The sequence below is a fragment of the Aptenodytes patagonicus genome, chromosome 16, assembly GCF_965638725.1.
Source record: "Aptenodytes patagonicus chromosome 16, bAptPat1.pri.cur, whole genome shotgun sequence".
Classification (NCBI taxonomy): domain Eukaryota; kingdom Metazoa; phylum Chordata; class Aves; order Sphenisciformes; family Spheniscidae; genus Aptenodytes; species Aptenodytes patagonicus.
The window spans coordinates 13,085,630-13,098,320 of NC_134964.1; the positions used below are offsets into that span (position 1 = coordinate 13,085,630).

Below are 12,691 nucleotides of genomic sequence, written 5' to 3' on the forward strand. Positions count from 1 at the left end.
GTAGTTAAAAGCCACCAAACAGCCCACATTTGATTCACGCACCTTTGAGCTGGCCTCCAGGTAATTATACAGCACATTCACAGAGATAGTGAGGTCTCCAGTGTTAAAGGGGTAGGAACGGTTCCAGCCTTGGGGGCCAAACTTGCGCCTTTCTGCCACCAAGGCATGGAAATAGCAGAGGGCAAACAGGATGCTCTTGAACTCATTCTCCCGGGTGCACATCTCCAGGGTATCCTGCAATACAGGCAGAGAGACAGGGCTGTGGAAGTCCACACTGCCCTCTGTCTCAGTGACTCTCAGGGCCTCCCAAATACACCAGACTTTGGACGGGGTGAATCAATTTGCCCAATCAATTCATTTCTGTGTGATATACACATTCATTAATTTTCTAAGTTAGTGGCTTTGCACTGCAAATTTATTGGCAAATTCTGATGCGTATTTTCCAAATTAATATTTTCTTTTCCAACTCGAAGTGGCTTTGCACAGGAACACATGCTGACAGCCAAGAAGGGAAGGAAACGTGCACCCACCCAATGCCCCATCACCTGCATGTGCCTCATCCCACAGCGGGGAGATGGAGAGATATGCCAGCAGTGTAACTGGGACGGTGGCCTTAAGGAAGGTTCCTGTCGAGGAGGACTGTACCTGGAAGAACTAAAGTCCGCCGTGCCTCTTGAGTACAAAAGTTTTCCTTGGGGCAGCATTTCTCTGAGCTGCAGGGCTGAAGCAGCAGGGAGTTCTCCCAGAAAGGCTGTGCTCCCGCTGCTGCAACCCTCTGCACAAAGCCAGCCTGGTCATGTGCTGCAGCAGCAGATTTGCTCACGGCACGACCTTACACAGCGCACCAAAGCAGGGATGTGAGAAACTACTAAAAATCCAAGCAAGGGAGATCAAACACTTGCAAAAAAAATCTAATGCAGCCCTTTAAAGCCAGCACAGCAATGGGTGCTTCCTTTCCCAACTTTCAGGTGATGCTTAAAGTTTTAATTTCTACAAATGAGTAGGCAGAATTGTGATGTCGGAGGTGGAGGGGCAGGAGCCTGAGTCATTTGATCAATGAAAATGAACAAAGGGAACCAGTCTCCAAAGAACCCTGAATGGTGCTGGGAGTGACGTCTCAGCAGGCAAGCACCAAGGGGAAGCCTGGGCAGCCATGCCTGTTCCCAGCAGCGTGAGCATCAATGTTACGGGAGAGCAGAGCAGCAGAAGGGATGAAGGACTGGAGCTGTGTGCATGGCATGAGGCTTGAAGCTCAGCTCTCGGGGGGGAAGCTGAACCTCCTTTCTGTGGCTGAAGCCAAGCAGAGGCTTGGAAAGCTCTGGTCCTCGTTCTGCATTGGCAACAGCGGTGTGGCTGAGCAGTGGATCCCCTGCCCCATGGCAGGAACCTGATGGGATCTCCCATGGCCAACAGTAGAGATCTCTCCAGACCTGAGAGTTTAACATGTTGGGTAGGGCCTGCCTACACCGCCACCCACGTCTGCAAACCTTCCCTGGGAATAGCATATCCAGGGTATGGTGGCTCTGACCTGCACAGCTGAGCAAGGAGGGAGTAGCTACACCAGCCCCTCCATCCTCCCTCGCCAGGGACAGACCCTTTAATTCCACTCTGTTATGTGACAGAGACTACAAAGGGTGCCCCTGTGACTTCCCTTCATTGTCTTTATCTTAAAAAAATACAATGTTAGACCTTTAATCAGCTGGGGAGCATAACAAAGCTCAGGGTCTGTGCTGAAAAAGGGGAAGCCGTTACTGTAAAGTATGCAGTTGACTAACTGCATAAGATGATCAAGAACATCCCAAACACTGTTTTCCCCTTGATGAGACAGCACTCTAAGCCCCCTTCATTATCAGCAACCTGATGAAGTACTGGCTCAAATATGTGCTGAGCACCTTTCTCATTTCAAAAAATGCCCCTGGACATCAAAGGGAGCTTGCCTGAATGAACACTGAGTAAGAATCCAGCTCAGTCTCATTCAGCCTCTCTGTTTAGTTGTGCATTTTTCTTCAGCTACAAAGCAGAACAATATTCCTCACACAGAATAATGGGCCTTCTTTGTGGCTTTCAGCTGAAAGCTAAATTTGAACATCCATTCTATACAAAGCAGGGAAATGAGGTGTAACGGGGCCCCACCCACTCACTCCAGTACTTCTGATAAAGGACATTTTATAATACTCTAGCAATTTAGAAAATGCTAATTACTATCTGATTGAAATGAGCAGAGCCAGGATGGAAACATTACTTGGGGTGAAGGTTCTCCCCTCCCTTGCTCTCCAGGACGTTTCGTGGAGTTCAAGATGATGAATGACAATAGATAAAAATGGAATAATCTTCCCTGACTACTCACATTAAACCTTGCATGGTGCCTCCCCACCTCACCTGCTCAGCAATGTTAGCTTCTGCACTTGAGATTCCCTCCATACCAATGTCTAAGTGCAAGAATATTTTTGAGCTGTCCCCATTTCTCTGCCCCATGGACCGGTGCCTGGGGTCCACAATAGGCTGGGGTTGCTCCTGCCTGGTCCCAAATGACAAGAGGTTGTATGGAGAGAAAAGAAAGCAATCCTGCAAGTTTGCCCTGCATGTTCGCAGCACAGTCACCAGCAGAACGGAGAGGCCGTAGTAACTTCAGTGCTAGTGATCCAAAAAGGCAGTCCGAGGGGTGAATGTACCTTCAGGCCCTTCTGGCTGCTCTAGGTTTAACAGCCAGGGTCTTGCTGTGAGAGCTCGACACACTGTTGAAGAGTATCTTAAGTTTTACTGAATCTTTAGGTTGTGAAATAACCAACTATAAGAACATTTTGATTCTAATAAGTTAGCCCCTATGGTAGCGTTATGTATTGGATGCTGTGTTACTTATTATTTGAGGCTGTGTTGCTTGAAGTCCCTATTCCCTATTCTCTGGACTCTCTAGACCATAACCAGAGCCCCGAGGTTCTATGGTATATGGGATGAGTTATTTGACAACCTGGCAAGGTAGATATCTAGCTGGCCAACTTGGCAACAAAACCTACTTTTAAGGTGTCCTGAAGTGAACTGCCTTCATTATAATACTAAAAAACACACCCACAGGTCAAGAAGACCTTTGCCCAAGTGAAGACCCTTCCCCTGCGCAAGCGTAGTAACAGAAGAGAATGACATAACCGATATTATAATTATAAGTAAATCACTAACCAATCATTGTAACTGGGAGTGTACTACCTTATAATTTTTGTGTATAAATGTAACGGTGATCTAGCCATAGGTGTGCTTGATTTGTGGAAATTCCACCTTGCACTCGGCGCCGCAATAAAGAATGCCTGCTTTCTAAAACTCCAAATTGAGTCTTAGAGAGTTCTTCATCTGCCGATTTACGGTAACAACACCAAGGTAACGGTGATGTGTGAATGCAGGTAATGGGTGTTCAGGGCAGCAGGCAGAGCACAATGGTCTGTGTCTCTAACCACTCATAAATGTGAGTGGTTAGCCCTTAGCCTTTTGTGTCATGCGGAAAACAGGGTCAGCAGAAGCACAGCTGCCTCCAGCAGTGATACACGCCAGGCTCCAGCATGCCTCGACACACAGGCTGTTCCCTGGAGAGCCACTGGGACTTGATCCCTGCCCCACTGCTGTTGGCAGCCTCCTACCCTGTGGTGCCCAGAGCTGCCAAGTGAGGCCACAAAGTAGGCTCGTTTAATCACCATGTTACAACAGCTCCAACATTGATCCATAACCTCTGCAGCACCAAGAGAAGAATATTTCCCCTCATTTCCACACGCTTCACTTTTGTGTGCCCCGCACAAGAGACTCAGCTGCAGTTCCAGCAGCAAAGAGCGGGGAGGGTGGCTGTTGTAACAGGAGAGTGTTTACATGGTCACCACGCAACAAAAGCAACAAACAACCTGCCGTCAGCTATTCTTCTTGTGGGCCAGCAGTTATCAAGATGGCCTACTTTACCCTCGTCTGGCAAAGCAAGTCCTCCCTGCAGGGAGATTTCAGCTCTAATTCGCAACATTTCTGATGTCAGCACGGTTTTGAGATGAATGGCCTTTGGGCACACAACACCAAGTCCCCTTATGCTGCTCTGAAGAGTCATGTGGGATGTGACCATATCAGCAGTTCTGAACCTCTAAACCTGGTTAAAGAGAAGAGCAAAAAAGCTAGGTTTAACCTGCTCGCCTCTCCATGTCTTTGGGTGTTAGATGTAATATGTCACTCGCCAGCCCAAAAAGGAGTGACACAGACACAGAAATCAAGTTGAAACATGACAAAAGTCTCCCATATACTGCACTCAGAAGTTTGATTCTGTAACAAAACAGCCTTTCTAAGGATCATACGTTGGTGAGGAAATTATTAAACTGGGCAGAAGTCTGGGATCTTGTCGCCTTCTGCAAGAAAGAAGCTGTTCAGGATTACCTGAGTCCTCTCTTGGGAAAATCAGTGCTTGGAAAGAGATCTGTGCCCAGATCCTGAAGAAGAGAGGAGGGGGTTGTTGGATCCAGGGACTACACGATGCAAAGGGACTCGCACGTTTGCTGCCTGGGAGCGGCAATGCCCACACACATCACACTCCACATGGGGCTCCAGCAGCTCCAAGCCGACTGTCGGCCAGTCACCGGCGTGAGCCCTGCTCCACTCCTACCTGGTTGAAGTTGTCGAGGGCTTTGTGCAGGTTTGCATGCATCCCAGTTGGGGCCTCGTTGGTGATTTTGATGGAGTTCTCCAGGATGCCCTGGGGAATGATGTGGCTGTCAGAGGAGGGTGCTGGCTCCGCGCTAATGAAGACACGGAAATCCTGGTGGCTGCCCTCACTGTGCTGCTCCAGCTTCTTCTCCAGAGAACTCAGCCACTTGGCCACCAGGTGGATGTTCTGGCAGGGACAAAGGGGACAAATCTTCATCAATCCCCCCCATTTACACCTGCGCTGAGCAGGCATCGAATCCATTGCACCAATGAATGGCATACACCACGGCTATGCTCTAGAAGTTGGTACTTGTCCCAGTTGTCCCTGTGTGTAATTCACTGCCCCAAATATTCTGTCACATCAAGTACACTTTTAAACTCAATATAAATCACCAGCAATGAAGCAAACCGCTATTGGGTTGTTTGGGTTCTCAGTGATGATACTCTCCTTGTTACAGTAATGTACGGCTGATGAAGTAGAGTTATTTCTCCAGATCTACCAAGCTCAAATGAAAATGTTTTTTTCATTTTTAACAGAATAACAGTGAGGACCCTCAATATCAGTTACTGGGGAAAAAAATCAAGCAGGTGGTTTTACAAAGACCTTTAACATAGAATAGTTATTTATTCATGCAACTAATTCAAAATATCTGTCAGAAAATTAGGCAGTATTGTGCAGATATGGTGAAATGGATAAAGACATGCCTCATTTTTTCAGCTAGAGTCTTATACAGTGTTGTAGTTTCCAGGCGAGAAAACAGATTTTTTTATATTAGGAACAGGACAGGTCACACACAGCAGGGATTCGTGGGCTAAAACTACCCTCATTTTAAAGTTAGGTGTGTAATCCAAACTGACTGTGTTAACAGGCACTCTGGAAGCTCATTTATCCCATCCAAAGACAGGACAAGGAACTTGCTAAACTTAAATTAAAAGCAGTGGCCAAAAAGATAAACTGCTTGGAGGTGGAAAGGAAATTACAGAGAGGAACCATATTAGAGGCCTAGAATAAATATATGTTGCCTGTAAAAAGGACCAGAAAGGAGCTTTCGTGGTTAAATAGTAGAGTAATGGAGACTATTAGGAGTAAAATGACATTCTTCAGAAAGTGGAAATTGTGTCCAAATGAGAAAAACAGAAAACAGCACAAAATCCAGTCATGGTAAGACCAAAAAAGATTTTAAGAAGCAATATTCCAAAAGCCATAAAAACTAATAATAAAGCCTTTTCCAGAAGCCAGAAACCTACCACAGAGCCTATAAAACTACAAGATGATCAAGGTGTACAACAGGGAGTGCCCAAGAAAGGCAAGGCCACCACAAAACAGCTCATATTTGCAGGAATAGTCACGGCAGAGCTTGAGGAGGGTTTCACTGTTACAGCCTGTGTTACATCGTGGTATCACTCAAACGCTGAGGCTGGAGACACCTCTGGAGATCATCCATCCAATCCTCCTGCTCGAAGCAGGGTCAGCTACAGCAGGTATCCTAACTGTATCCAGTTGGGTTTTTTGATATCTCCAAGGCTGAAACCTCCACAACCTGTCTGGGCAACCTGTGATAGTGTTCAACCACCCTCACAGTAAGAAATAAAATAGAATAAAAATAAATAAAATAAAATAAAATAAAATAAAATAAAATAATTATGTTTAAGGGAAACCTGTATTGCAATTTGTGCCCATTGCCTCTTGCTCTTTCACTGGGCACCACTCTGAAGAGTCTGGCCCCATCTTCTGTACTCCCCCCTGCCACGAGGTGTTTAAACACACTGATAAACCCCTCTGAGTCACTGATTTTTGAGGTTAAATAATCCCAGCTCTCTCAGGCTCTCTTCATATGACAGATGCTCCAATCCCCTAATCATTGGAAAGACTCTTAAACTGAAGCAGCAGATGAAGAGTTTTTCTGAAAAATTGATAAACTAATAATAACAATTTACTAGGACCAGATGGTATCCACCCTAAAGAAACTCAGATATGGAAGCGCTGCATTACTCCTCGGTATTCACTGGGCAAACTGGCAGGGGCTCTAATAAACCGTGAATGAACACACAGACAGTATGAATTAGAGAAAACCAGGAATCTAAAATTTCCAGCCCATTTTAGATAGCTAATAAGGGATATCCAAATCTGAGCTAGTCACCATAAACTCCTTTTGCAGCTGCTGGAAAGGTGAGCTCCAGCAGGCAGCTCACCACACCGGCTTCAGGCATCGCCCTGGACAGTGGAGGAGTTGCCTCCACGGGGCCAGTGTATCTCCATGCTTGGATTTTCATCAGTATCAGCTATTTCTCTTTCGGTTACCAGTATTATTACAGGTAAGAGGGAAGGTCACGTAGCCTACCAACCAGTTAAGACACAGGAAACAGGGGTTGGGAAGCTACTGATGGAGTTTGAGCTGCTCACCATATTAAAAAACCACCTGAAAGAGCAAATGATTAGTGAACTGTCAAAATTAGTCATAAGACAAAGTAATTTCAAGTACTGAAAATAAAACCTGGTGGTAAAGAACTGCAAAAGTATGCCATCCTTCTAAGTGACTGGCAATGATATGGCAGAAGAAATTCGGTGTTGATGGATACAAAGTAAGGCACACAGAAAAGCAACACTAGCTAAAGATATAAACAATGATGGGTTCATAATTAGCTATTACCACTCAGGGAAGAGATCTCTGAGTCCTTATGGTTATTTCCTGCGAATTACAGTTCAATGCTTAACAATGTGAAAGCAATCAAATGTCAGCAAACAAACAGAGAATAAAACTGCAAACATTATTATGCCACTCCATAAATCCGTAGTGGGCTTTCATCTTGAAAATAATACCTAGTTCTCACTTCTCTATCCGCAAAAGGATATAGCTTCCACACAAGGAGACACTAAATTGATATGGACTCTCCAATTCAGAGAGAGAGGAGATCAGGGTGGAGGGGGTGAGCGAACAACAAGAATGGAGGGATGAATAGAGCAGGCTGCAAGTTTGAAAAGAAGAAGTGGAAGTACGTTTTCATATGACACACAACTAAACTGTGAATTCATTGTCTCAGGGTTTTGTGGAAGCTGAGAGAATCACAGAATGAAACTGAGCTTAGATCCATGCAGAGAAACATCCCTGCACACTTACACCGTTTATACACCCTTTCCCTCAGATTCTGGATGTGCCTTCTCACAGGCAGGGAACCGGGCTGGCAGCGCTTTGGTCTGCCCCAGTACAGTGCTTTTATAGACTGATGCTGCATAAGAACATCAAGGGAGCTCTCTCATGAGAACACAGAAACTTTCTTCTGGCTTTTCTGTTGGAGGTTTCAAGTGTCCCTCATGAGCTACTTTATGGAGAGATCCCAGCCAGGACTGGAGAAGAGGATGAACGGCTGTAGAAAAGGAAAAGCTGAGGTCCTTTAGGCATGGGTTGGGACAAAGCGGTGGCTGCTGTCACAGACTATTAGCAGTACTTGCAAATGCTGGAGGGATGGGTCAGCACTCAGAGATGGACCAGGAAGGACCAGATGGTGATACATCTCTCCAGAGGATCTGGGGTGCCACAGGAGAGAAGAGACTAAAAACTCAGTCACATCCAGAAACAGCCCCCTTTGCACATCAGTGACTGTCCTTGCACACTGCCATGTCCTCACCAAGCCCTGGGTGTAAAAGTCAGTGTCACCTCTCGCTTTTGTAGAGGGATCCTGCTAAGGATTGGTATGTTTACATTTGGTATCTCAACTATACTTTTTTTTTTGCCCTATTTATATATGTAGTTATCATGGTGAAGGCTGACTTCTAGATTCCTAATAGCGACAGCAATGTACGTAGATCTGAGTCTTGGCTCTGCAAGCAATGCCACCCAGCCTCTACAAGCAGCTGGACTAGCAAGCACACCTGCCTGCCCCCTCAAGTGTCACAAAGCAAGAGCTCTGTTGCTCTTGCAAGAGCAACAAGCAACAACAAGAACAAGTCTGTTCTTGGTTGCATAACCACAACTTCAGTACAAGTTGCCTTCACAATGGCTTTATGCCTCTGGATCTATACCAGTTTTCAAGGGTACTGGATATGGGTATGTCTGAACACAGATATCTGCAGCTGAACTAGTCATCCCACTGGAGAGTCATGGAGAAGGTAGGTCATCTTACCCTAAGACAGATGTGTACAGTACATCCGATGGATCACTCTGGTGAAAGTGCCCATCTGTCCCCCTGGCCTGGAAAAGGAGGCTGTGGTGACTGGGTCAGGTGGAGTTGTTTCTATTGCAGGCACCAGAAGTTAAAGGGGATGAGTGGTGCTTTCAGAAGCCTCCTCGTAATACAGGAGATACATTACTCTCACTGGCTTCAGGAGTATCAGAAAATAACACAGCAAGTGTGCAACTGCATTTTCAAGACTAACATCTTTTAAAAAGGCGCACTTAACTCTTTCCATTTTCTTACCCTCTATGGGGCTGGGTACAAAGTGTACCAAGAACTCAGGAAAAGCTCCTGCACTTCTGTCTCCTTGCCCAAGACCTCTGTGTTTTAGATGTAAATACCACCTTCTCTGCCACCTGGTAACTTCAATATTGCCCTCCTCTGCACAAGATTTTATGGGGCTGTCTTGATGCCCTAAGTCAAATAAATTACTAGACATTTTCTGTCAGAGGTCAAGCCTCCGTCTCTGAGATGGCAGCTGCTTCAGAAACATGAGTCAAGAGAATTGTTGTTGGGGGAAGCCATGGATGCCTTGCACCCTCCAGTCCTGTTGCCCCAAATCTGATTCACATGTCTGGGAACAACATTTCATATTTACAACTGCATAAGTTCAGTCTCCTTCCCTGAAAGGATTTAGGGTTGTGCTCACATTACATGAATGAAATGGAGTTTGGCGTGTGGGGAGAGACAACTGCTCTCAGTTGTCTCAGGCATCAGGAGATGCCTGAGCAAAAGAATCATGTTCTGGGGAAGAGTTGCTCTGTTGTAAACAACGTGTGAAGAGCAGCAGACAAAATGCAATTATATCTGACTGCTAATGTACCAGTGCTTGCCTGATGCATTTAGGATTTCAAGAGGTGAGGTAATCCCCAGGGTCCAGGCCACCAACTCACTCTAAAAACACAAGTCCAATAATAAAGTAGGAGTAGACTGAAACCTGTAACCAAAGTGTTTCAAACAGCCACAGAGATTTAGTAATACAGGGAAAGAGCTCAACAGAATAGCAAAAGAAAAATTGTGCATTAAGTATCAGTTTAATCATAGACTATATACCTTAAGTATTTTCATCTTTAATTGGTAGTTTCTTCCTACATCTGCTTTTGTGGTGTTAGACGGCTGAAAAATAATTGCTTTCGCTTGTGTTGACATAACACCAATGGTCATTATTTGTCAGTATCACTGCCTCCTAACAGCCGACTTAGGGAATATTTCTAATCTAACGATAATTGAGTGCATTTATATACTACTCTTTTGTGATAGAAGGGATGGAAAGGAGGAATATATGCAGCAAAACATAGGTTGGTACTAAGAATTCATGACTTGATCAAATGAATATGTCTGCAAAACACCAGACAGAGGTGTGGTGGAGGGGATTCACAGGTCTGAAGGAAACTTTGCAAATTAATTCTCAGCAGTCAGAAAACACAACTTGACAGAACGTGGCAATGACAACATATGCGGTCATAATAATTGAATGTTATGTCAATTATCAATAACGAGATAAGACAGACAACACTGCATTAACACCAATCACAGCTGAGCTACATGTTCATCGAAGAACCACCTCCTCTTGCTTGTTTTGAAATCTGCCTCCCACCAATTTCATGGGCTACCTCTAGATCTTATTCAGGTGAAAGAGGGGATAATCCAGCCTGTCCACCTTCCTTTGGCTCAGGACTTCATGCACTCCCAATACTATCTCCCTAAATCACACTGTACAGTTTACACTGCACCAGTTTTACGTCCTACTCATTCCATAAGACCCCCTGAAGACACATTTACCCAGGACACAGGAAGGTATTTCATTGCTTTATTACATTTTTTCTTAGCCAGATTTTGAAATCTGTGAAAGAGCTGTTGTGCAAGGGTAAAAGACAACTCCCTAGCATCTCTGTTTTTTCACAGCTCATGTCTAGGTCTGTGCTGCAGGCAGAAATAGGCAATGGTCTCAAATTCATTACCTTGCTTTATGAATGGAGGGTTGGGGCCAAATCCTGCTAAAAAGCAAACTGCTGAAAAGAAGGCAAAAAAGAAATCTGAAACACCTTCCCATGCACACTGACCATTACCACAGTACCTTGCCCTGTGTTATTTCCCCGCTTTGCGTTATGTAGTACAAGAGACTGAGAGCAGGTACTGGAGGATGAGGGTCTGCAGCAAGAGCTGGGCTAGGGTGCACGTGCAGGAACATGGGAGCACTAGAGGCTTTTCTTTGGGAATTCACTTCCAAGCACCTCTGTGTGTTTCTTCTTCACAAGGCAGAACATATATCACAGGACGCAAGTGTTGCTATGGTAACCATCAGAAATAGCACCACATATATATAAACCAGAACACACTCCACAATGCACTCCCTTTGCTGATAGCGACTGGAGACCCTTCACATTTCTGAAAGCGGCTCTCTCCTTCACGCCTTATCACAAATCACCTCCCAGAGCAATGAGAATTAGTTGTTTTTACAAAGTCTCATTCTCTTGTGAGATGCTCCCAGAAAACAGTCACTGCTTTTACAGTAAATCTGAAAGCTAGGCTTTACAGTCCAGAGACAGTCCAACACTTTAATGCTCACTGCATCATGTTGGGGTATAAAAAAGGACAGGGAGGGGGCACTGCAGAGAGTCTTTTCCCTTGGCCGTGTTTACTGTCAATGGTAGTGTGAGGTTTCATCACATGAGAAGATGCCACACACACTCAGGAACAGCTCTGTCCTTCCACAGCCAGCCCTATGATCATGTGAATACTACTACAGGACTCGGAGACCAAAATGGATAAGCACAGACCCTACCACCAACACCTGCTCATACGTCTAAGAGACCAAGCTATTTCTGAGCAACGAGCCTGCTGTTGCTCAATGTGGAAAGAGGCAATCTCAGAGCTCTGGAAGCACCAGAGAAGTTTTACCCTGTCTCTGGCATGTGCTTTCCCCTAGCTGAGAAATTACGGTAGCCAACTTACCAAAGGTGCCCCGCTTGGCAGGCAGTAGGGCTGCATCACATTCTCACCGATGTGAAGTGCTTGGATTTCAGCAGCAGCACCCTGAGGCTTTTTCAGACTTCACTCCACAGTCACACTTGACAAGGAAGAACACGTTTGATCCTTGCAGAGTCAGCACTATCTGATCCCTCCCTGAAGCCCTTAACCCCCACTGAGCCTCTCCACACACAATCAAGGTAAGAGCAAGTGCAATTAATTTGTTGTCCTTCAGTCTCACCTCTGAACATGCTGTCTGTTCCTCTTGTGCTGCTGGGCCACCACTGGCCCCGTACTAAAGCTGTGCTGTAGCAACTTCACTGCTCTCAGGATTTGTATATACCCACACCTGCTGCAGTCCCTCCTCCAAATGAGAACCTAACCCTCTTCTGCTAGAATTTGAGCAAAAATAGGTTGTTCTATGACGCTTTCACTGGTCAAGGTACACAGAAGGCAGATGCAAATGGAGAAAGGGAACAGAAGACAAAACCCAAGGAGGGCTGGTCTGAAATCTTCGCAGCACTTCCAGGATATCAGAAAGCATCTGATTGTGTTTAAGACAATTTTTGGATTGAAGTACAATATATTTTGCATGTTCTTTTAGCACAGACATGCCTTAATGTTGATGATAGTAAATGAAACGTGCCTAGGACTATTCCTGGGCTAATTTGTTCACAATTGCCCCTTTCTACACTATTGACCAGTTTTATGCTCCAAAATATGATGGGTTATAGGTTAGATGTCTATTGGGAATGATCCTTGGCCTATCCTCACTCCTGAATTGTCAAGGGGAGAGCCAGGCCTCTTCATCTAACACCAGGAGCAGAATCTGTGCTGACAATGAGACAGGACAGACAGCTGAGGTCCAGCCCCACAAATGTCTCCT

General features: G+C 45.3%; 1 protein-coding gene across 3 annotated transcripts in view; it reads right to left on the reverse strand.

Annotated features, from left to right (window-relative positions):
* DNAH9 (dynein axonemal heavy chain 9) overlaps positions 1-12,691 on the reverse strand; it is a 211,213-nt gene that overhangs the window by 20,387 nt on the left and 178,135 nt on the right. For 2 of the 3 annotated variants that reach the window (XM_076353524.1, XM_076353526.1), the window contains 2 exons: positions 4,622-4,849; positions 43-234 (listed from right to left, as the gene is read on the reverse strand). In XM_076353524.1, coding sequence (XP_076209639.1) covers positions 43-234; positions 4,622-4,849 — 420 coding nt within the window. The remainder of the gene's footprint in view (positions 1-42; positions 235-4,621; positions 4,850-12,691) is intronic. The other variant, XM_076353525.1, reaches the window with a different exon arrangement.